This window comes from Tubulanus polymorphus, chromosome 3 (assembly GCF_964204645.1).
Source record: "Tubulanus polymorphus chromosome 3, tnTubPoly1.2, whole genome shotgun sequence".
Taxonomy (NCBI): domain Eukaryota; kingdom Metazoa; phylum Nemertea; class Palaeonemertea; order Tubulaniformes; family Tubulanidae; genus Tubulanus; species Tubulanus polymorphus.
In genome coordinates, this window is record NC_134027.1 from 9,660,154 (window position 1) to 9,680,917 (window position 20,764).

Below are 20,764 nucleotides of genomic sequence, written 5' to 3' on the forward strand. Positions count from 1 at the left end.
TCATGAGAAATGAAATAAAATGTTAAAATCCAAAATTAATATATATTCAGTATATGAGTTTTGAGCTTTGTGTTTTCGTTTTCTATTTTTAAATTTTGTTTAAAGCGGCTTAAGCCACGGACGTCACGGCTTGAAAATCTTCTATTTTACGCGTCTTAGCGATCTACTAGTTCGGATGAAACGCTTCGAAGTTTTAGAGCGAATCACCCGAACACGCTTTACGCGTATTCAGTCGGTAGTACGCGTATACATTGCTAGGGATTGCGAAAGGGGATTATATATGAAAGTGAGTAAAACTGTCATTTTATGAATTATTTCAGAATTTTCATAGGAAGGCCAATGGCCTTTTTAGCCCACTTGGGACTTTAGTCCCAGCGGGCTATTGCGTTCACTTTTCGTCCGTCGTCCGTCCGTCCGTCCGTTCGTCCGTCCGTAGACGGAATCCAGTTATTTTGGGAAGTTTTGAAGACGCTTCAAGGTAACGTCTTGATATTTGGGTTACACGTGTATCTACCCTAGACACATCTTCAGCCCAAAAACTGGCCCTGTCAGAATCAAGATGGCTGACTGGCAGCCATTGTTGTTCGCCAAAATCAGCACTTTTTACACATTTTTGAACTTTTTGAGGGAAATTTTGAAGACGCTTCGATCAATTACCTTGATCTTTCGGATATATATGAATCCCCCCAGGGCCCATCAACGAAACAAAAATTGGGTCGGTCGGACTCAAGATGGCCGTCCTGTGACCTTTTTAGTGCCCAAAAATGTTAATTTTTGCCCGAATTCTGAGTCCTGTAGCTTCCTACTGGTTTACCATTTCTCATTGCAATTTGTGATGGGTATTCTTTGGAAAGGGATGTTTTATACCTGAGACAGGTATTTTTGATCAGCCAATTATGACGCAATTGGCAGCCATCTTGGTGTCACCAGTACTCATTCGTAAGTGGGAAAAAGTTTTTCCACATTATATTGATACCTAAGCGTATTTTGCTACCACAATCAATTAGAAAGTTGTAGCTCATAACGTGTTCTATGATTGTGGTGAGTTTCAAGGTAATTGGATTTCGTATATGGCCACCAGGGGGCGTTGAATAATACAATATCTTAGCATTTCTTTATTATATTCGTACCTATGCATATTTTGTAACCACAATCAATTGGAAAGTTGTAGCTCATGACATCATCTATGATTGTTGTGAGTTTTAAGGACATCAGTTTTTCTATATGGTCACCAGGGGGCGTTGAATAGTAGAATAACTTAGTATTTCCTTATTATATTGGTACCTAGGCATATTTTGTTACCATGATCAATATCAAAGTTGTAGTTCATGACATGTTCTATGATTGTGGTGAGTTTCGAGGTCATTGGGTTTTGAATATGGTCACCAGGGGGCGTTGAATAGTAGAATGACTTAGTATTTCCATATTAAATTGGTAACGAGGCATATTTTGTTATCACAATCAATTACAAAATCGTAGCTGCTGACATGTTCTATGATTTTGGTGAGTTTCAAGGTCGTTGGTTTTTGTAAATGGTCACCAGGGGGCGTTGAATATTGAAATTGTTAGATTGTTGAGCATTTGAAACCATTTCCCAAGTGGGCATGGTGTCCCTGGACCCCTAGTTTTCTTATTCGTTCCATGCGCAATGATGAAAATAATACACCGAGCTGTCCATATTGTAGGTAGCTATGGGAATTGTGCACGAAAAACAAGACGCCGAGCCACCGGTATCCGAATCCCCCGGAAAGCGTTGCGTGCGGTCAGAAAAGTTCACCGTGGCTTGCATCAGTTTAGTCATGATGACCGACGTCACGTTGAAAACTTGTATAACCTTGACACTGCCGGTTATCGTGGCAAAACTAGAGTCGGTCAACGAATCGTGGTTTAGAAATGACGAATCTTTGCCACCATTTTCAGCCGAGCATCACAACGTCGATGAGATGCGAGATGACGTTAAGCAGAAGGTCGCCTGGGCGGTGGCTGTCAACCCGATAACGGAATCGTTAATGAACCTGTTCGCGGGTTTTGTAGTTGACTGTTTAGGCTACGGGTGGCCGATGGTATTCGGCGCGGTTTTAGGCTCAGTGGGCTCGGTAGGAATCGCCTTCTCGCCGACGTACGGTTTGCTTATGTTGATGAGAATAATCACGGGCACGGCATGTAGTTTCAGTATTGTTTCCTGCCTGGCGTTTATATCCGCCAAATTCCCGGACAACGACGAACGTCGGGCGGTCATCTATTCCGCTTACGTAGCTTCTAACGTGGGCAACATTGTCGGCAACGCTGTAACGGGTTTGATGTACGAATATCTAGGAACGGCGGCGCCTTTTCTGTGCATATCCGGGGTGTTCCTCGTAGATACGATCATCCGATTTATCGCAGTCAGCTGTGACGATCCTACTACTTCCGCTAGGTCTGAGAAGAAGTTTTCACCCGAAGACTATTTCCAACGTTTGGAAGATCCGCCCATCGTTCTTCTAGTCGTTGTCGGTGTTTTGGCTTCTTTTTCGACCGGATTTTACAAAGCGTCCATCATCGAATGGGAGTTGCATACGATTCACGGACAGATCTGGCAACTGAGCATCATCTACACGGCATGCATCGTGGCGCAGGTTTTTGGAACCACGCTTTCCAGCCGCACCATGTCAAAATGCGGTCACGCCCCCCAGCTACTGCTTGGGTTCATCGGCATGGCTTTAAGTTACTTGACATTTCTATTCTGCGAGACAGTATGGGCGTGTACTGGACCGGAACTCAGTCGGGCATTTTTCTGCGGACTCGTTTTCTTCGCGATGCCGTCGCTGTGCTCCCTTCTCACCGAGACCAAACACCACAAAGGGAAGTACGGAGTCGTGATGGGTCTGTTCAATTCGACGCTGAATGTTGGTGTATTTATTGGCGCTTTGACGAGTGGCCTCTTCGCCTCGACCATCGACATACGGGGTCTGATTTTCATCGTTGCTGGGCTTTTGGTGTTCAGTGCATTTGCGTCGGTAACTTTCTTCAAAGTCGAAGGAGATAATGCCACTGAAGTTGAAGAAAATGAGAATGAAATATCATAAATCAAATACGTTCGAACTCGTTTTCTTTTATTTTTGAATGGTAGTGCCATGTAAGATTATTTGGATTTTCAATGATAAAAGCATACGGTGCACGTGTGTCTGGATATTTGTGCCGTGATTGGTGAACAGGTCGATAGTTAAGTAATACGCAGTTACGTATTTGTCATCCTGGCCGCGAACAACGGAACTCTATCAAATCAAGTATGATGTTTTACCTGTTTTAAGTTTTATTATTGACTATTTTCAGATTTATCTTTTTTATATCAACGATGAGACGATTTCTCTATAATGCTGTGGAATGGCAATAAAGGCTAATTTTCCATTTTACAACAAGGATCTTCGTTTCACCTCATTCAAATTGTCCTTCGGAGTGCTCATTAGAGGATTCATCATCGAGAATCCTGATACGAAGCGGGTAAGACTCGTACTCCACTCCAAAGTCAATATCAACCTTTACTGCGAGAATGGTCCAACTATTGTAATATTGAAGGAACTTCCTCGCTTGCCAGTTTCATTGCCGCCCGCTGAAGCTCGCGCCATCACAAACGCTGGCTGCAATCTGCCGGTGAAAAACGTATCTGATTGGCTATAGACTGGTGCTAAGCGGCAACCTGTTCGCTCGAAGGGTTGCGGCCAGTGTATGTGTTGGCAAGCGAGGGTGGTTTCGTAATAGCTTTATCATTTCAAAAAAAAACTCAAAGACTACAATTTTCATGACATTTCCATTTCAGCAGTTTATTATAATATATTACCGTTTTGTAATAGACGTGCCTACATACGACTGAGCCACATACATATATAAGCACCAAGTAGGGGATTACACATATATAATATATAAATATATTTACACAATCAAAGAAATGACGATGAATACTATAAATAAAGTTCGTATTCTATGTAATAAGTAATTACTAATACGTAATAAAACGTCGGTAAGCACCTATAATTTGACAATCATTTTGCATAGGCAGGACACACTTTTCAATGATCATCGTATTAAATAAAGCCTATCACACTTAATAATGAAGCATTTTACAAATAGTCTTTGTTCGTATGTCGCAGTTAATTTTCATATGATAAGATGATAATATAATGAATAAATAAATGTTTTCGTTTGCACAAGGGAAAATGAATATAGGTACTACTACTAACGTAAGTTGAAATGAAAAATACTCGATGACGTTGTAAGCTACTCCTCCTTATAATGCCATCTACATCTTTAAATTGCTGCAGAAATATCTCTTGACGGAGTCACGGCGTCTAGTAGGTAACATTGATTGATTCTAAGGTTGTTCTCGAGATGTTTCAAAAGGTATTAAACATGCCAGTTGCCTAGCTTTTGGCACTGTTGACATGGAAGAAAATTCGAATACGCTAATTGCATTGAAGTGGCGCCTTTGTCCGAATGAAAGGTTTTCCGTTACAAGTGTAGAGCGTTCTCAAGGCACGTATTCACTTTTCTTAAAAGTTTAAGTCTCAATAAATGAATGGCAAAAAGGTCAATTGTTTATCACACGAAAGCACGTTGGTGAGAAAATGAAATAAGAATATTTCATATAGAATATACGGCGTTTCGAAGCTTTTCGCGAAAGACTGGTACTGAGCAGCGAGCACTCTCTACTAGTTTGTGGAAGACAGTAATATTGAGCGCAATTTGTCCTTACACCCTGGACCGTTATAAAAAGCCTAGAAATGTTTTTTTTTCTTTAATAATCACGATTAGCACCACCAAAAATATGCATATTATGTATAACACGTTGGGAACTACTTTTCAACCCACAGCTACCCTTCAGAACAAGGCAATTGATAAGATTAAAGCAGTCCTAAAATCATTGGGGTTGGATGTAGACACTTCAAGCAAATGACGCAGTTATTTCGAAGATACGTTTCATTCCAGTTGCAAGAGATTAGCAATAGCAATCTTGCTAATTTCGTTCTGTCGTACGACCAATCAAACGGGAGACATAATAACTTCTGTGCGTTTTTCATTTAGTATTCGTCTTCGTCGTCGTCGTCCACACCGTTTCCATTTTCCATAGAATCACATGCAACCTCTTCATAGTCTTTCTCCAAGGCAGCTAAATCTTCTCTAGCTTCTGCGAATTCACCTTCTTCCATACCTGCAAGTAAAAATATTTCCTGATTTTTAATCCAAAACACTCACCTCGCACTCAAATTCTACTCATGCAGAGGGAACCAATAGAATCAATGAAAAACTGCTGTTCCTAGATTGTTGTTCAAATATCTTTAAAAAATTATAATGTGAACCTTAAGAAATTAACCCGATTCTTACCTTCACCGACATACCAATGCACGAATGCCCTTTTTGCGTACATGAGGTCAAACTTGTGATCTAATCTTGCCCAGGCATCAGCTATTGCGGTTGTGTTGCTCAGCATACACACGGCTCTCTGTACCTTAGCAAGGTCTCCCCCTATATTGTCAATAAAACATAAAATATTTGTAATCTATTTTACAAATTACCGGGCGGTCCAGTATTTCAAACATGAGCGGGGACTATGTAAGTGTAATACGAGTATCAAACCATCATGCCAATATGATGAAAAAATTTTCGAAAAGCCTTTCGATCACGTGGGTAATAGGCCTAATTCAGCAGCGCTTCAGATTCTGAAACAATTCTCGAACAGGTAAACTGATCGACGAACACCTGCGAATAAACAATTTAACGCACCTGGAACGACTGTTGGTGGTTGGTAATTGATTCCAACTTTAAATCCAGTTGGACACCAATCGACGAACTGTATGCTACGCTTTGTTTTAATGGAAGCGATGGCCGCGTTGACGTCTTTCGGAACAACGTCACCGCGATACAGCATACAACATGCCATGTATTTACCATGGCGTGGGTCACATTTCACCATTTGATTTGGTGGTTCGAAACAAGCGTTCGTTATCTCTGGAACCGAAAGTTGCTCGTGATATGCTTTCTCCGCTGTAAGACATTAGATTTTACATTTTAGTCTACCGGGACGCAGTTCGAAATTTGGAATTTTTACTCTCAATTTAAAATGTGGAACTGGGTCCTTAACATCAATAAAAATTGAGAATGACGGAACCATCTAAAAATACAAAATGTGATTACCCGATACTATGGGTGCGTACGTCACCAGTGGGAAATGGATCCTCGGATAGGGAACGAGATTAGTTTGGAATTCCGTCAAATCAACATTCAGGGCACCGTCGAACCTGAGCGACGCAGTAATCGACGAGACGATCTGACCAATCAGACGATTCAGATTCGTGTACGTCGGTCGCTCGATGTCAAGGTTACGTCGGCAAATGTCGTAGATGGCCTCGTTGTCGACCATAAATGCGCAATCGGAATGTTCTAACGTGGTGTGCGTTGTAAGAATTGAATTGTACGGTTCTACCACAGCAGTCGAAATCTGCAAAATCATATATGTTTAAATCTATATGCTTACGGAATTATCACTCAGTTGATACTACACTTATCAAGCTCATGGCCAGCTTAAGTCACAAACGATTGATAGTCGTATGATTTCAAACCTGTGGTGCCGGATAGATCGCAAATTCCAGTTTTGACTTCTTTCCGTAGTCGACAGACAGTCGCTCCATCAACAGTGATGAGAACCCACTGCCAGTGCCTCCGCCGAAACTATGGAAGATCAAGAAACCCTGCAATCCGGTGCATTGGTCCGCCTAAAATTACAACAACGTTATAGAATTGATGGTGATCTTATTGTGAAAGCTATTTTAGCGAAGAAATGGTAAACTGTATTGTGATAAAAAAATCTGAATTTTTTTTTCGAGAATAGCTTTGAGTCACTTATTACTTTCAACATAATGCATATCCTGTAAGCTATTTTGACAATGTTATCATATATCTTATCTGACTAACGTACCATTTTTCTGACTCGATCAATAACAAGATCTACAATCTCTTTGCCTACAGTGTAGTGTCCCCTAGCGTAATTATTGGCTGCATCCTCCTTGCCGTTGATCAACTGTTCGGGGTGGAACAACTGCCTGTATTTTCCAGTTCGTACTTCATCTGAAATAAATGTTAGTTTTGCTCTATAAACAGCATTAAAATTACACCGATGAATTGGATGATTTCATTTTTCTGTTTCGGAGCGAACATTTTGGGATCAAATGAATATATATTAGAAGATAAAGCTATGACGTACCAACTACACTGGGTTCCAAGTCAACATATAAAGCACGAGGCACATGCTTTCCGGAGCTGGTTTCACTGAAGAACGTATTGAACGAGGCGTCACTCGGCCCTACGGTTTCTGGGTTTTCTGGCATTTGTCCGTCTGGACCCATCCCGTGTTCCAGACAGTACAATTCCCAACAAGCATTACCAATCTGCACACCAGCCTGGCCTACGTGGATTGATATACATTCACGCTGCAAATGTAAAGGAATACGTAACGAATTCAAGAGCTGTTGACAACCGGATGCATGGGCCTACCCCACGCCAGGACACGTGTTTAGTTGCACCGGGATCGCCGAAGTAGCGGTCCTTCCCCCATAGGACCGTAAAAAAAATTGCCAACGATATTATGAAACCTTATCCCAGGGTTGCGATTTCACGGCGTCTTGAATTACCAATCCGATCCGAATCGGAAAATATGAGTGAGTCATATATATTCTGCGGAGGTAAAACCGTAGCTATCTCAGAACAGAACACACGAAGTGCCTCAAACGTTTATACTCGTATTTATGTTTTACGAAGGCTCCAGTACCCTGGGGATTGGAATCATCAAAACACAGGGAATCATTTTTGTAGTCTATCAGACAACACGATCTGTTTGATTAAACTGACAAGGTGTGAATTATGAACTCACGTCTGAACTTAAAAAAGAGTTCAAAAAGCGCTGCTCGAACAAGCAATAGAGATAAAAATAGGGAAATGATCGCTGCCTGTGAAACGTCTGTTGATATCACCTAACTGCCCTCTAATTTTCGTCTACAATTACCTCTGGATGAGATGTCTGATCATTAACCCTGTAAGAAGTATAGACCATTTCGTCTGCGGTTATTGGGAAGTCGATTGGTCGATCGATCAATGAAAGATTTTAACGTATCTTCAATTCCCTTTCAAACTTCCATTTTACAATTTAGTTACGTAACGCATTCTAGAGAGTGGACAAATTCATCTAATCTAGACATTCACCGTAGTAAATTTACGTTTGTGTTTCCTGATCTATGAATGATATGTAACAAACTAATCGCTGAATTAATCAGAACCGTATTTATAAATCATTGATGGACGTCAACATGTGAAAAACGTTAAAATCGCGATGCTCATCAGCCCCTGTTATTTTGTTGGCATCTGAGTCACCAGACCGATGCGTTATGAGGGTGTATGTGCTACTGCGTGAGAATGGCATAATATCTATTTCTGCAAAACATAATGGCAATCTTATGTTTATAGCCGGCACAGAGGGGGTCTGATTTATTTTCCAATTCCAGTAACCTTAAAAACGGGGCGATTCGAACAACTGGTCTAAGCACACGCATATTCCTTCGTGTATTTTCAGTATTTTGTTGAAGGCAACTGCTATGACGAGGCGTGTAATTATTACTCTTACCTTACTCATTCAGTAGGCTAGTGATGCCAGATAATTTTTTCGTTCATTTTTCTCCGTTGTTTAGTCATTCGGTTCGTTACGTAATGCGATGGCATAGCATTATTCGATGCTATCTTTGGCAGACACGGCACAACTTTTTGTCGGACTAGTTAGCCGCTAGTTTTGGTGAAAATGAAAATATCTAGTTTCATAACAGATTGCACCCCACGTTTAATCATTATTACGTTTATTTCAGATCTCTTTTTCGGATATCCGAAGAACTGATTGCAAAGGTAGGTATTCGGCGTTTAAGCCTAGCCAAGAAATACGTTTCGGCAGAATAATTCAAAATTCATTCAGTGAGGAATCATAAAATGATTGGATCAAGGAACAGTTAGCGAAAATTTTGTGTAACGATTGAACTGAACCACGAATTAATTTCAAAAAGATATTTGACATGTACAAACGGGTGAACTGTAACGTAAGTGCGCAAAAATTACGACTGGACCGGCTGGTTAATGAGACATACGCGTTGTATCCTTGGGAACGAGCTGGCGGCACCGGGAAGCAGAAACGTGAGACGAATAGATGCTGTTTCCATGAATAATATTTTGGCTGCCAGACAAATGACTCATCGGAGGTCTATGTTGGCTCCCATCACAGAAAAAGTGATGTATATAACGATTATTTGTGTCGATCATGAAATTAGAAATAGGATCGAACGCGTGCAAGGGCTAATGATTGATTACCTGAGCCGTTGATGGTGGGTAGAATCGATGGTTTTCGTGGTCAGCAAGCACATCGCGAGATTTTCGTGAATTTGGAAATTCTGGCTTTGTATGAAATAAGGCAAGACTAAATCGGAAATGTGAATACACAGAATTACGAAAATGTCTCCCTTATAGATTCTGAATGGTTTTATACACACCCGAGCCAAACGATCATTCCAGAAAATGTCAAGCACTGCGAATAAAATGACTCAAGCCGGTGGTTTCCGTGACATTTTACAAAGGAAGACCTCATTTTAGAGCGCACTCATCTCGACGAAAACATCGCCGGGCCAAAAATCTAACCGATTAATTGCCATGAAGGAGTTCCCCTTCCAAGTCACAATTGGAGGTTTACTTATGTTAAATCTACTTGTCCAATGCTGTAAACCGAATATCTAAGAGCACTTGAAACTAATTCTAGTATGGTGGAACATAACGATATATTATAGCGTTTCACTTCTTGGTATTATATGAATATCATCATTACAACGCAAAATCTGAAGAAACGACATAGTCCCGGGGGTTTTAACCATTTCAATTTCATTTGCGCGCAAGTTACAAATCGCGTTTGAACACACATTTCGAATCCGATATCCATATCTTAATTGACAGACAGAAATTGCTGATATCTAATCAAGCTTTATACGAGTACATGTATCAATCTGGCGTGTGTAAGATATGAAACGGTTTATTCAAATATCTAATCTTTGATAACTGATGGCAAGTGCAAGAGGCGAGTAGTTGTAGTTGTTAATCATTCTAAACGTGTTAATGATAATGATATCTATAGCACATGAATATATGAAAATGCAAATATGAAGGCGAATGGTGCTGAACTCGGAGCCTGCTCTCAAATACACAATCGTTTTGGCAGTTCTCCATGACCACTACATCGTATTGGAACAACAAATATCTAAAACTGATAAACGATGAAGGCTGCCGGTGAAACCGTTCATTGGTCAACAGCTGTTTCGGGTTCGAACGGATCTTCCGCCCGGTTTCCGCCAAGCGAACGGCGGTCGTCTAGCGCAGTGCGCCGCCGACTGGTTGTCGATACAAGAACGCCTGACCATGCGATAAAATGCGTCCGAGATGTTGGTCATTATATTTCGATAATCATACTTATACGATTACGATGTCAGATCCAGACATACATTACGGAAAATCGATCCGTCGTTTCGTGTTAACCAGTCGTCTTGTCAAAAATATCAAAAAATATCGGACTAACTTAGTGACATATATTGACATTTTGGGCAAGACGACTAACGTTAAAGCTAGAAAGGGCTATTAAAACTGGGTAGTCTATGGGAACAAACATGAAAACCGCATCTTTATCAAGATATCGAAAACAATAAATTCATATGTTAACGCCAAAGTTATTTTCTATCTAGACTATTGGAAAATCAGTAGGATTTTGCATCATGATCATAATCGCATTTGCGGAAAACTGCGAGTAATATTTAAAAAATCGGAATGAAAATATCCTGAAACCATCCCTTGGTTACCTGAAACTATCCCTTGTTGATAAAATTGACGAAGCCATCGAAAGAATTGTGATCATATGATAATAATAAATGATAAACGTAATGAGGCTTACATAGCGAAAAATACAGGAGGCTGCTAATACGTTAATACCATATTAGATTCTTAATGGAATAGATAAATATTATAGAATAATATGCTTACCATGATTGTCTAAAGAATAAATGAAGTCGTCGATAGTGAAAAGGTGCACGCCCACGAAACCGATATCGCTCGTTGGCGCGTAGAGAAATGATGCACTCTGCCCAACAATCACGAATGACGCGAAACGGCTCTGGTGTCGATATTTACGTATTACTGATTCACACGTCTGCCTGCGCGTACCTGGTATCCTCGCCTGCCACAGAGAATATCAACGCGACTTGCCGCGAATGATGAACTTCCGGAACAAATGTCGGCATGTATCGAACGTAAATCGTTCGTGCTCGAAAGATTTTATGAACTTGAAGGAGACTGGCAAATGACGTCATTCTGACGTCAGAATTTCGTAGCCAATTTAAACCTTTTTTCTGTATTCGCATTCTTTGAGCTTACTTTACGAGCTCACGTGGAGATACATTTTTACACATGTTTTCGAATTCGCCTTTGTAGCATAGACCATGTTCATGCAACATCCCCGGGCATGGGTATATCAAGGAAAATCAGAAGGTGTAAGTCCAAAACGAAGGAAGGGCTATAAGGCCAAACAGCCACGTCGAAGGCCGCAAGTGGGTTGCGTTAGAAAATTCCTGAAATAGTTTTCAATATGCAGGTTTTGATGACCTCCCTCTCTCTATTTCTCTCTTGACGAATAGGGAAACCTCAAATCCACAAAATGCCCTCTTGATCCGCCACCGAGACTGGGCCAGCTATCGAGATTATTGTCTTACAGTCGTTGTCAAGCTGGGCCGATAGCGCGATCTTTATGTTCACGTAGATACAATACCATATTCGATATTTCTCATATTTCTGCCCTACAAACTCTATTGTTGTTCCTATGTTTAATTTTCTTAAGTTTTCATTTACTTTGCAGAAAACCCTATTTTCTTATTTCCCGATGATTAGGGTTTTCTGTCCGAAACAAGATTATTGCTCGGAAATGCAACTGGTTTCGGAAGTGCCTCTTTAATACGGCAATGTTCAGAATCGAGTGAGTGGTTTACGCTTGACGTGCTCTCTCATTAGACACGGGCCAGATTTGATGTTTAAGATTTCAGCTTGATACGAACGTGAAAGTCGTCCGCAAAGACCCTAAGTTAATTAAACGCCATCGAGTGCATTTTAGCATATTTGCAGACACGTTTAAATAACGCTGCCCTGCAGCTATATTCTCTCTTTTTATTTCGACTCATCGACAGCTTAATGAATACTATCAAATATGCATTTTAATTATACATAAAATACAAAAATACCAAATGAAATACCCAACATATCTACAGTACGTAACAATCGCTTCTCAATGTTGTATTTCATAGCACGTATCCATGTATCCATTTTGTGAAAATTTCACAAGAAAACTCCAGTTCTGTTCCACGGGGACTGACACACTGACTATAACGATAACAATTCACAACCCTAAAAAAGTTTAGTGACATTTCTAGCTAATTATGTTAATGAAAGCACAGTTATTGTGACAAATATTGCAGTTTTTGTAGCATTTCTGTAATGAAATGAATGATGATATTTGAGTCCTCGGATGCGACAACGTTTTGTTCTTTATAGGTACTGATTTGCCACTTTATCCGGTGTAGTCGGCGTAGCAAGTGGAGACTCGGGCACCGCCGAACTGCGACGACGTCCGCGCAGAATCAACGAAAGTCTCGGCGCTGTAAACGGTTCATGGGTTCGCCGCACCACCCAGACTAGTGTCACCGCCAGTATTACCACCAACACGATTATACACACCAGAGTCGCGATAAGAATTTTCGACAGGTTATCTGTAAGGAAAAATTATGCTTAAGTTCGAGTTCGTTTGTTTCACGGAAAGCGTGACGGGCTAAATACAGAGATTAAAGGAAAGGACGAAAAACAAACAATGAAATTTACAATTTTCAACAAGCACATTTTTAAAAGAGGGAAAGAAAAGAAACCTTCTGTGTGGACCAAGCAAGGCCCTTAGGTCGCTGTAAAAAGGGAAATGAAAAAGAAACAACAAAAGAAAAAGAAATGAGAATTGATAAATGAAATTAAATCAATAATAACGGGTGCGCCTATGCATTACATGAGGTGAGTTTTTAAGCCACGAATATTAGGAAGGGCGAAATCACGCCGAGACTTATTAGCGTTAATTGGATCGGCTCGTAATTCATTGTCTGGGTAATTAAAAGGCTGTAAAACGTTAATTGCTATTTACTTGCAAATGCATGAGTCGATAGCCTGGAAATAGAAACTATCGTATAATCGTATAGTTGAGTATTAAGCAAATAAGATCTAAGCATTGTTAGAAAATGACATGACAGATTTAGGCCTACGTACTAATTTAAAACGTATGCTGGTAAACCCCGGTTTTACGTACTAATATTAATATATATATAATATTATTGAAAATCAATTGAGTTAAGCCCCGGCGTTAAAGTTAACACCTGTCTAGAAAACTGGTCCCAGGAAATTAAGCCCGTAGACCATCTTCGATGTAATAGTAGATTTAACGAAAATCGGTGACCATCAAACCCCCTCGAGTCAATATACGTACTGTTTACTGATTTCACAACAACGAGATCATTTTCATCTTCTTGATTACTCAGGTCAGCTGTGTTTTCGGTTGTCCGTATGACTTGTGACGAGGGCACAGTGGCACCGTTGACTATGTCCACGTATAAGGTCGAATTGACCCGGCAACCGAGAATGATATTTACAGAATGCACATGTATGACGTCTAAGTTCGGCGAATAAGCCAGACACAGACGTGCATTGCCAGACGCCTCGACAGCCTTCAACGACGGCAACTTTTCTAGCAATTTCAGCACGTCGACAAAGTCTAAACTAAAGAAATCGTTACCGCTTATATCCAAAGTTTCGTAATCCAAATGGGTTCGCAAAAATTCGATGGACGTGATATTTTTGTTTGAACAGTCGATGTAGCTGCTCCGTCTTCGGAATGTACATATTTTTTCGGCGTATTTCACCTCGGCTGCCGTGGCAGAAGCTTGCGGTATTAACTTCACGACGAACGTTAATGCGATAAAATGTGCTACTACAGAAATTCCTAGCACGAACGAAATTCCTGAAACGTAGTTCGGTATCATTTTTTACCGTGAAGAAATTGTCTATCGAATGTGAATATCGAGAATGTATCTGTTAAACCGATACCCAAGGAACCGCGTCAGGTTGTACGGGCAACATCGAACGTCGATTCCTAACAATCAATCGAATACCACATCACTCCATTACGCTAAGTATGTCTGTAAACTAATTAGCGTACATAACTCTTGATTTGTTCAAGTGATTAATGGCAGCGTTTTACTATGCTGTCCATCGGTTGTTACATCCTAGTTACGCTATATATTACATTATAGAAGGCTTCTGTTTACCCGATTTACATGTATTTGAACCAGAATAATGATATCACAAGAGTGTTCGCTGTCGGTGTTGTCACTACTGAATTAGATCGGGTATCCAGATGAAATTCTTCGTTATATCTACAAAGAAACTCCGTGACCAGCCAGTAATCGACTTAAATGCACTGTAATATATATCCAAGTTCACGTTCCATCTTCGTTTGTTCAGCAAAGCACTATTCCCACGGATCTAAACACTTCCTAACCACTTCCTATGTATTGTGTCGAATACGATGTTATTTCCAACCCAAATGACAAATAGCAATTTCACAAAGACATATCCACTAGAATCCACCGATAGTATGAAAAATACAAGCAATACAAGACATTGCACTACGCTTCGTGGAACTGAGTGAATCCTGGCCGAGTGAAAAGCGACTGCCACGCTATATTTGGAAGTTTGCGGTTTTTTGGTCCACCACCTACGTCGGTGTTTGGGTGCGGACGTCCGCAGATGTTGAAACAAGGATGGATTCTGCTGTGGTGGAAAGAATTTCCGCGAAACGAGCCGGTTGCAAAACACTAAATAAACCGTAGTATAAGTAGAGTGCTTGTATAACATGCTCAGCACTGTATGCAGGTTTGCGTGCTACATCAACGAAGTAAACTGCAATCGAGAACCGAAATAGATATACGTAAGAATGTTATAGTATCTGAAGGATGAAGAGGAGTAATCCTCATTTCAGGAGCGTTTTCTGAGGTTTTCTGACCGTCAAATTGCTTAATTTGCCCAGTACCCAATGCACGGTAATTAAGCCAGTCCCAAACTCAAAACTCAGACATACCATGTACTAAAAATACTACTACTACTTATCGATTGCAGATAGTAAAAAGCATGTTACAGTTTAGTCCACTTAAACAATATCTATACTGTTCCTGGCGTGCAATTAAAAATGGACCTACATCTAATTTCATTAATAACAAAACCTTCCCTAAACAAAGCATCGTGAGGTTGATGATTGGAGGACTGACTCGCCCGAACATGTTCTGAAATCCACTTCACACCGAAGTTGTTACTTCCTTTTGATCGTGTTATTCCGTTCCACCATATAGACGTTAATCGTATCAGAAATAAACTATATTCTCATTGCAATCCATCAAATTTTCAATCTAATGTTTTATTTATTGAATGGGTAGGAAATAAGGGCAGCCATTAGATAAGAAATATTTCGTCTTCTCGCGCCAAAATGGATTTCGAAAGAAAGTTAGTCATCTTCTTTGTTGTTTTAGCACCAAAACGAGATTCGGATTAATCATTTTGATTTTCAAATAGGGATTGTCCTCGTAGTTTTTTGATTGGTAGCTTTGATTTGATTTGATTTAGTGTCTACTGAAGCGAAGCAGGGTTTGATTGAGAATTCGTTCGGAAATCGAAGTACAATTTTCTATTTAACCGGTAAAACTAATAATTCAGATCCATCACACCTGCCGGGAGCGAAACAGGGGGTTGTGTGATCGGCGGTCGAGCTTACAGAATTTTTTGTTTAAATCGAAGTTCATAATTGGGAAATTCGGTGTAAGCGCCGCGATCTAACGGACAGTGCGTTGTTAGATCGTATTAGTCTGCCAGAAAGACGACCGTACGATTTACGTCGTCTTCGCTTGAACCATATGAGTTTAGCTGACACCCATCCTCGCTTTTCTAGGCCTGACAGAATACAACGAGTGTACAAACTTCGGTGGAAATCTTCAGTTCAAATGACAATGTTCAAAAACTACTTAAATCTACTAAGTCTTTTTGTCTCTAACATTTTCTGTTAACAATCCATATCAATATGTATGCATTTGTATGTGTATGCATGTATGTATATCTAACTACCGGATCTCTGACGGGTCATCTGACGTATTTTCAGTGCAAAAGAAAACGAACAATCCCACAATCGATGATTTTAAGAGTTCATTTTCTGGCAGTTTCGAGATCTAAATCCTGTAATCAGAGAAACAGTCACTTTTCCCATCGAAACGTGGAATCGTTCATCACCAAGATGCATTATGCATTCGCTTGTCGATAGAATACAACTAAATTCAATGACCAAATAACACCACCGTCTAACGAAAATGGTCGCTCATAATGGTGAATATTTTAAGATTATTTCGAAATTCAACTCTAAGATGTTTTAGTTTTGAGTTAGATGGTGGTTTCTTTGATGGCGTAAAAACCGTTTAAGTAATGTTTATATACACCTAGTATGCGTTATATAAGCGGTTCTGTGTGAGTCGATGTGCACTACGTCATCAATATTGGCGTTTCAAATTAACAATTTAGAATTTTGGCGTTTATTTTGTAATTGAATATATTTCGAAACTCTTATTTATTTTTTGATTTTTGAGAGGATACGTCATCAATATATCGGGGCAAGACTGGTTGACGGTGAATTTATTTCAATCATAAATCGGTATATTCAAATGCAAAATAACTTTGTTGATCCTCAATATTTTATAATTCATATCATATTAGCTATTGTCAACAATACTAAGCCATGTATGTGTCAAGGCTTCAACAAACCTTCAAGTTAGTTTCCTTGGTATGCATTCAAATCGAAATCTAATGTTGTATGTTATGAAACGTTTATAGTGTACGTTTCATTCTTTTTGAGTAGGTATTTTAAAGGTCTTTTAAAAAGGAGATGGCGCAGTTTATATTACTACACATATATTATTGTATCGCGATTATTTTCATTCCAAATTACCACACCTGCAAAATGCATGCGGCTCTTGATTCTCTAGTGATGGCAGGCCGATATCTCCTATTACGTAATCATTAGATATCGCAGTTATCGATACCTATACCTGCATGCATCACTCAAACGATAATAGACTATTCGTTTAGCGAACATGTCTCGCATTAACAAAAAAAATGTGCTGTTCCACCTGGATAATTGGTATTCTAACGTAATTAAGAGCCCCCTTCAGTTGGGGCTGGGTGTTTCGTAATTTTGAGAAAATAGATCGGCGGAGGACAGTTCCTCGTAAAAAGTAATCGCATAATGACTAATGAGGTACCCGCACCACTACTGTGACAATCGATGATTCCACGTATGGCAGGCGAGGAACCAACAGGTTCGCTAGTAGATAGTTGGTCATCCGCGTTTGATCTCTTCTACATTTCAATTAAAACTAAATGAACTCCAATTATTGATAAAGACTATACCGATATCTGAGTAGATTTATGAATTTATGGTATATTTGGTGGGTCCTGTGATGTTGTGTGCGATTCGGGAGCCTAAAAATATTCGATTCAAATTTCATTGAAAATTGACTGATTTTGACAACGGAAGACCTACTGCTCGTCACGCCATCTGATAGGATAGCTGTAGTCGCGGGTTCCCCATTCCGAAGCCCATAAAAATACCGATTCGTAGAAGCTGCTACTGGAGTGTTGATGTAGCCATACGAAAGTGTTAGATATTCTACATTAGTGATATACAACGTTTTTAATCGTATAGAATAAGAACTATCGTAATCATGAGTGAAATTCTAGTTGTAAAAGAACGAGAATTTCAGATTCGTTTTCACGTTGCGAGGATCAAAACAATCAGGTTTTACTCATCGAAATTTACATAATTTTTACTATACGAGACCGCTTGAAACGGGGTCTGCAAAATGGTACCATTGTTCATAGCGCGCCCGTAGTATATACTTGTTCCGGTGACATCGAGTGGCCCTTCAAAATATTTCGCATTATAGTTTATCCACACACTCCAATGGCGGATACCATTGGCGCTCAAAAAATTTAGGTGCCAATTGACTTGAGGGTGCACTTCACCAATTTTTCCTGTGAAAACTGCGCTTTTCTGTTTGCCGAATTTTCATTGTATTGTTCACTTATCCGTTAAATCCATACATAAATTAATAATGATACCGCAAACTGCAAATGGCTTCGTTCGTGCGAGTGTCCATCGCGCTATTGTCTAAGCCAGTCGTGAGCGCGTTTAAGTGTTCGTTCATCATCTTCTCGAGTGTTCAATTTTCGAGTTATTTTATAATCGGTACATTACACCGGTTAAATCAATTTCTACGCGCGATGAAGTGTCTCGTCCCGGCGGACATATTCCTTTTTAAATACGTACGGCGGTATAGTTCCATTTTAAGGTAAAATGACATACATTATGCATGTACATGTACGCAATTTTCACCACTTCATGAAAATTGTCGATAAATCCGACGGTTATTGTCCTAATGCACTGAAGTAGCGGGTTTCTATCTAGCCAGAAATTCCAGACAGTCATTGTATTCGATCGGCCATCGTGTTTCGCTCCATTTTCAGAATTGGGGCAGCGTGTGATTTGGCTCTTTAAAATAGCGTGACGTATCAATGGGATGGTTTTTTTTTCATACTCTGTTAGATCGAAAAAAAAAGCTGATGCAGACGTGGCTTATGGTCATTAGCATAGCTAACGTGAATACCGGCATATGTTATCGGCGACCATATCCAATGCAACTTCGCAAATCACTTGATGGCCCGTACGATTTGTAAAATAGAGAAATGAACACAAGTGGTGTTGTTACTAAAAGTATAACATGACACTTGACTTAAATGCGTCTGTAGTTTGTGTAGATACAATAACATAACTCGATATTGAGTGTCGTAACCAGTCCAAACGGCGCCAACAAGTAGACAGACGTTGCGTCCGGGCTGGCTCGCTCATTGGTCGATTGTTGAAAATACATCTTATTTGGATCGAGCATCATGTCAGATTTATATTTTTTCTTTTTTTCCGATATGGAAATATTAAATATGGATATATTACTAATTATGAAAACACAGCTGTATAAGGGTAATATTGATTACGTCTGAATTAACGGATATTAGAGATACTGATCCCGTTCTAACGAGCGAGCAGAGAGTACGCGATTTTCTTCGGCCTTTTCAGTTTCGTTAAAAATCTTTTTCAACGAATCCACTTCAATCGTGAAAATGAAATTGATGCAAATTACAAATTGGTGATTTGATGAATTTGAAGAAAAAACTAGTAGAAAAATTCATTATATATTCATGCAAAATTCGCTACTATACGTAAGTGTTCTTACGCGGAATAATATCAGTGGACTATCATTGGTGATAGTCTTTTACTCTGAACGCGTTTATATACTGAAGTAGCCCGTAACGCGTCAATGAATTTTTACGGAGCATCCTGTTTGTTTGTTAACGCCAAAGCAACGAACGAACTTAAGCGAAATAATATTGACAACAAACGCCAAGCTCGATAATCGTAAAACGCGTATCCTTATGTATAATGAATTTAATTTCGGCATTCAAATGACAACAGAACCCTCTTGACGAAATGTCTGTTTTCACCAACTAATGGTAACTATTGTGCGACTGAGCGAACAAAGAGTCCATAAGAGGCAATCAGCTATACTTAAAATATGCTGGAGAGAACTTCACCAGTCCTTGACGGCGCCACAGCCTGCTTAAACGGCCTGAGCGACTGGAGTTTCCTTCCCTCACAAATCGTTTCACCGGCCTCCTAAAATATGTACTACGTTACGCATCTTTATGATACTTGATTCGAATAATCTCCAGGCGATTGTGTGTCGTTCATCTTCCAATGCTTTTATACTCGCGCAGACGTTAAGTGGCGCTTCGGTCTACGGGGTGACCCAAAAAATCGAGACGAGAGTCCCTTTACCATGAAGTTTTGGGAACGTTTTGATAAGATCTTATTAGAAAGTCCCCCATTGTGCAAGACCTCTCGGCATATTCTGGATTTGGGTATAGTTCCCAGCTTCCGAGTTCATATGCGTACATCGGAGTTGCGGAAGTAGGTAGGTGAGCTGATATAAACCCAAAAGTGACTTTCGCTATACTTTTCCATGTTGTTCTGACTCTGATTTTCGATCTGATCGCTCCTTCCGATGCAAACGTTCAACTGCGCCCTGCAGTACAATAGCGGCGCATGGCGCGTGTCATTATCTCTGAATAGTGTCAAACGCTTTTTTGTCTTTCGACAAGTACGTATGCCGGATCAACATGCCAATCACGTACATTTTGAAATCTAGATATCTTCGATTGCTAAACGAAAGGCGACGACAAGTTGGATATCAAGGATCAACATTAAACACTAGACGGTGACTCCATTACGAGTCAAGACACGACTTATATCTCCGAAAACAATTAGAATTCGTACTTGAAGTTATTCTTGAATTCGAATATGGGTGGATTTAATTGTACCGAGTGTCAACGAGCGACGCGCGGACTGCAGAAATTAGGCGCCGTTTCTGTACGAGGCCTGAATTCGAAATTATCGAGGTGTTGATGACAAAGACGAAGTTTCATTTGATCACGA

At 40.0% G+C, this 20,764-nt stretch overlaps 3 protein-coding genes across 4 annotated transcripts; 1 reads left to right on the top strand and 2 right to left on the bottom strand.

The window, feature by feature from the left end:
* The first annotated feature begins 252 nt into the window (after positions 1-252).
* LOC141902508 (chromaffin granule amine transporter-like) lies at positions 253-3,356 on the top strand. The gene is made up of 2 exons (XM_074790273.1): positions 253-286; positions 1,686-3,356. The coding sequence occupies exons 1-2, from the start codon at positions 281-283 to the stop codon at positions 3,063-3,065; spliced, it is 1,386 nt and encodes a 461-aa protein (XP_074646374.1). The 5' UTR covers positions 253-280; the 3' UTR covers positions 3,066-3,356.
* Positions 3,357-3,799: 443 nt separating this feature from the next.
* On the bottom strand, positions 3,800-11,224 carry LOC141902926 (tubulin alpha chain). Of its 2 annotated transcripts, XM_074790893.1 has the most exons (8): positions 11,083-11,224; positions 7,235-7,460; positions 6,950-7,098; positions 6,594-6,746; positions 6,169-6,472; positions 5,758-6,018; positions 5,359-5,499; positions 3,800-5,185 (listed from the first exon to the last, which is right to left on the bottom strand). In XM_074790893.1, exons 1-8 carry the CDS (start codon positions 11,083-11,085, stop codon positions 5,055-5,057), a joined length of 1,368 nt encoding a protein of 455 aa, XP_074646994.1. In that variant the 5' UTR covers positions 11,086-11,224; the 3' UTR covers positions 3,800-5,054. The 2 variants fall into 2 exon arrangements, with proteins under 2 accessions (XP_074646994.1, XP_074646995.1); XM_074790894.1 differs by lacking the exon at positions 11,083-11,224 and having other exon boundaries at positions 7,235-7,464.
* A 1,029-nt stretch (positions 11,225-12,253) lies between these two features.
* Positions 12,254-14,924, bottom strand: LOC141902544 (uncharacterized). Its single transcript, XM_074790323.1, has 2 exons — positions 13,610-14,924; positions 12,254-12,854 (listed from the first exon to the last, which is right to left on the bottom strand). Exons 1-2 carry the CDS (start codon positions 14,160-14,162, stop codon positions 12,634-12,636), a joined length of 774 nt encoding a protein of 257 aa, XP_074646424.1. The 5' UTR covers positions 14,163-14,924; the 3' UTR covers positions 12,254-12,633.
* Positions 14,925-20,764: the final 5,840 nt, after the last annotated feature.

Excerpts from the sequence above, each read along its gene's own strand:
- LOC141902926 (XM_074790893.1), bottom strand. Across the intron at positions 6,019-6,168 it reads GTACGCACCCATAGTATCGG|CGGAGAAAGCATATCACGAG; the intron begins GTAATCACATTT and ends AATGTCTTACAG. Across the intron at positions 5,500-5,757 it reads ACCACCAACAGTCGTTCCAG|GGGGAGACCTTGCTAAGGTA; the intron begins GTGCGTTAAATT and ends TTGACAATATAG.
- LOC141902544 (XM_074790323.1), bottom strand. The coding sequence starts at position 14,162 with ATGATACCGAACTACGTTTCAGGAATTTCGTTCGTGCTAGGAATTTCT. Across the intron at positions 12,855-13,609 it reads TGTTGTGAAATCAGTAAACA|ATAACCTGTCGAAAATTCTT; the intron begins GTACGTATATTG and ends TTTTCCTTACAG.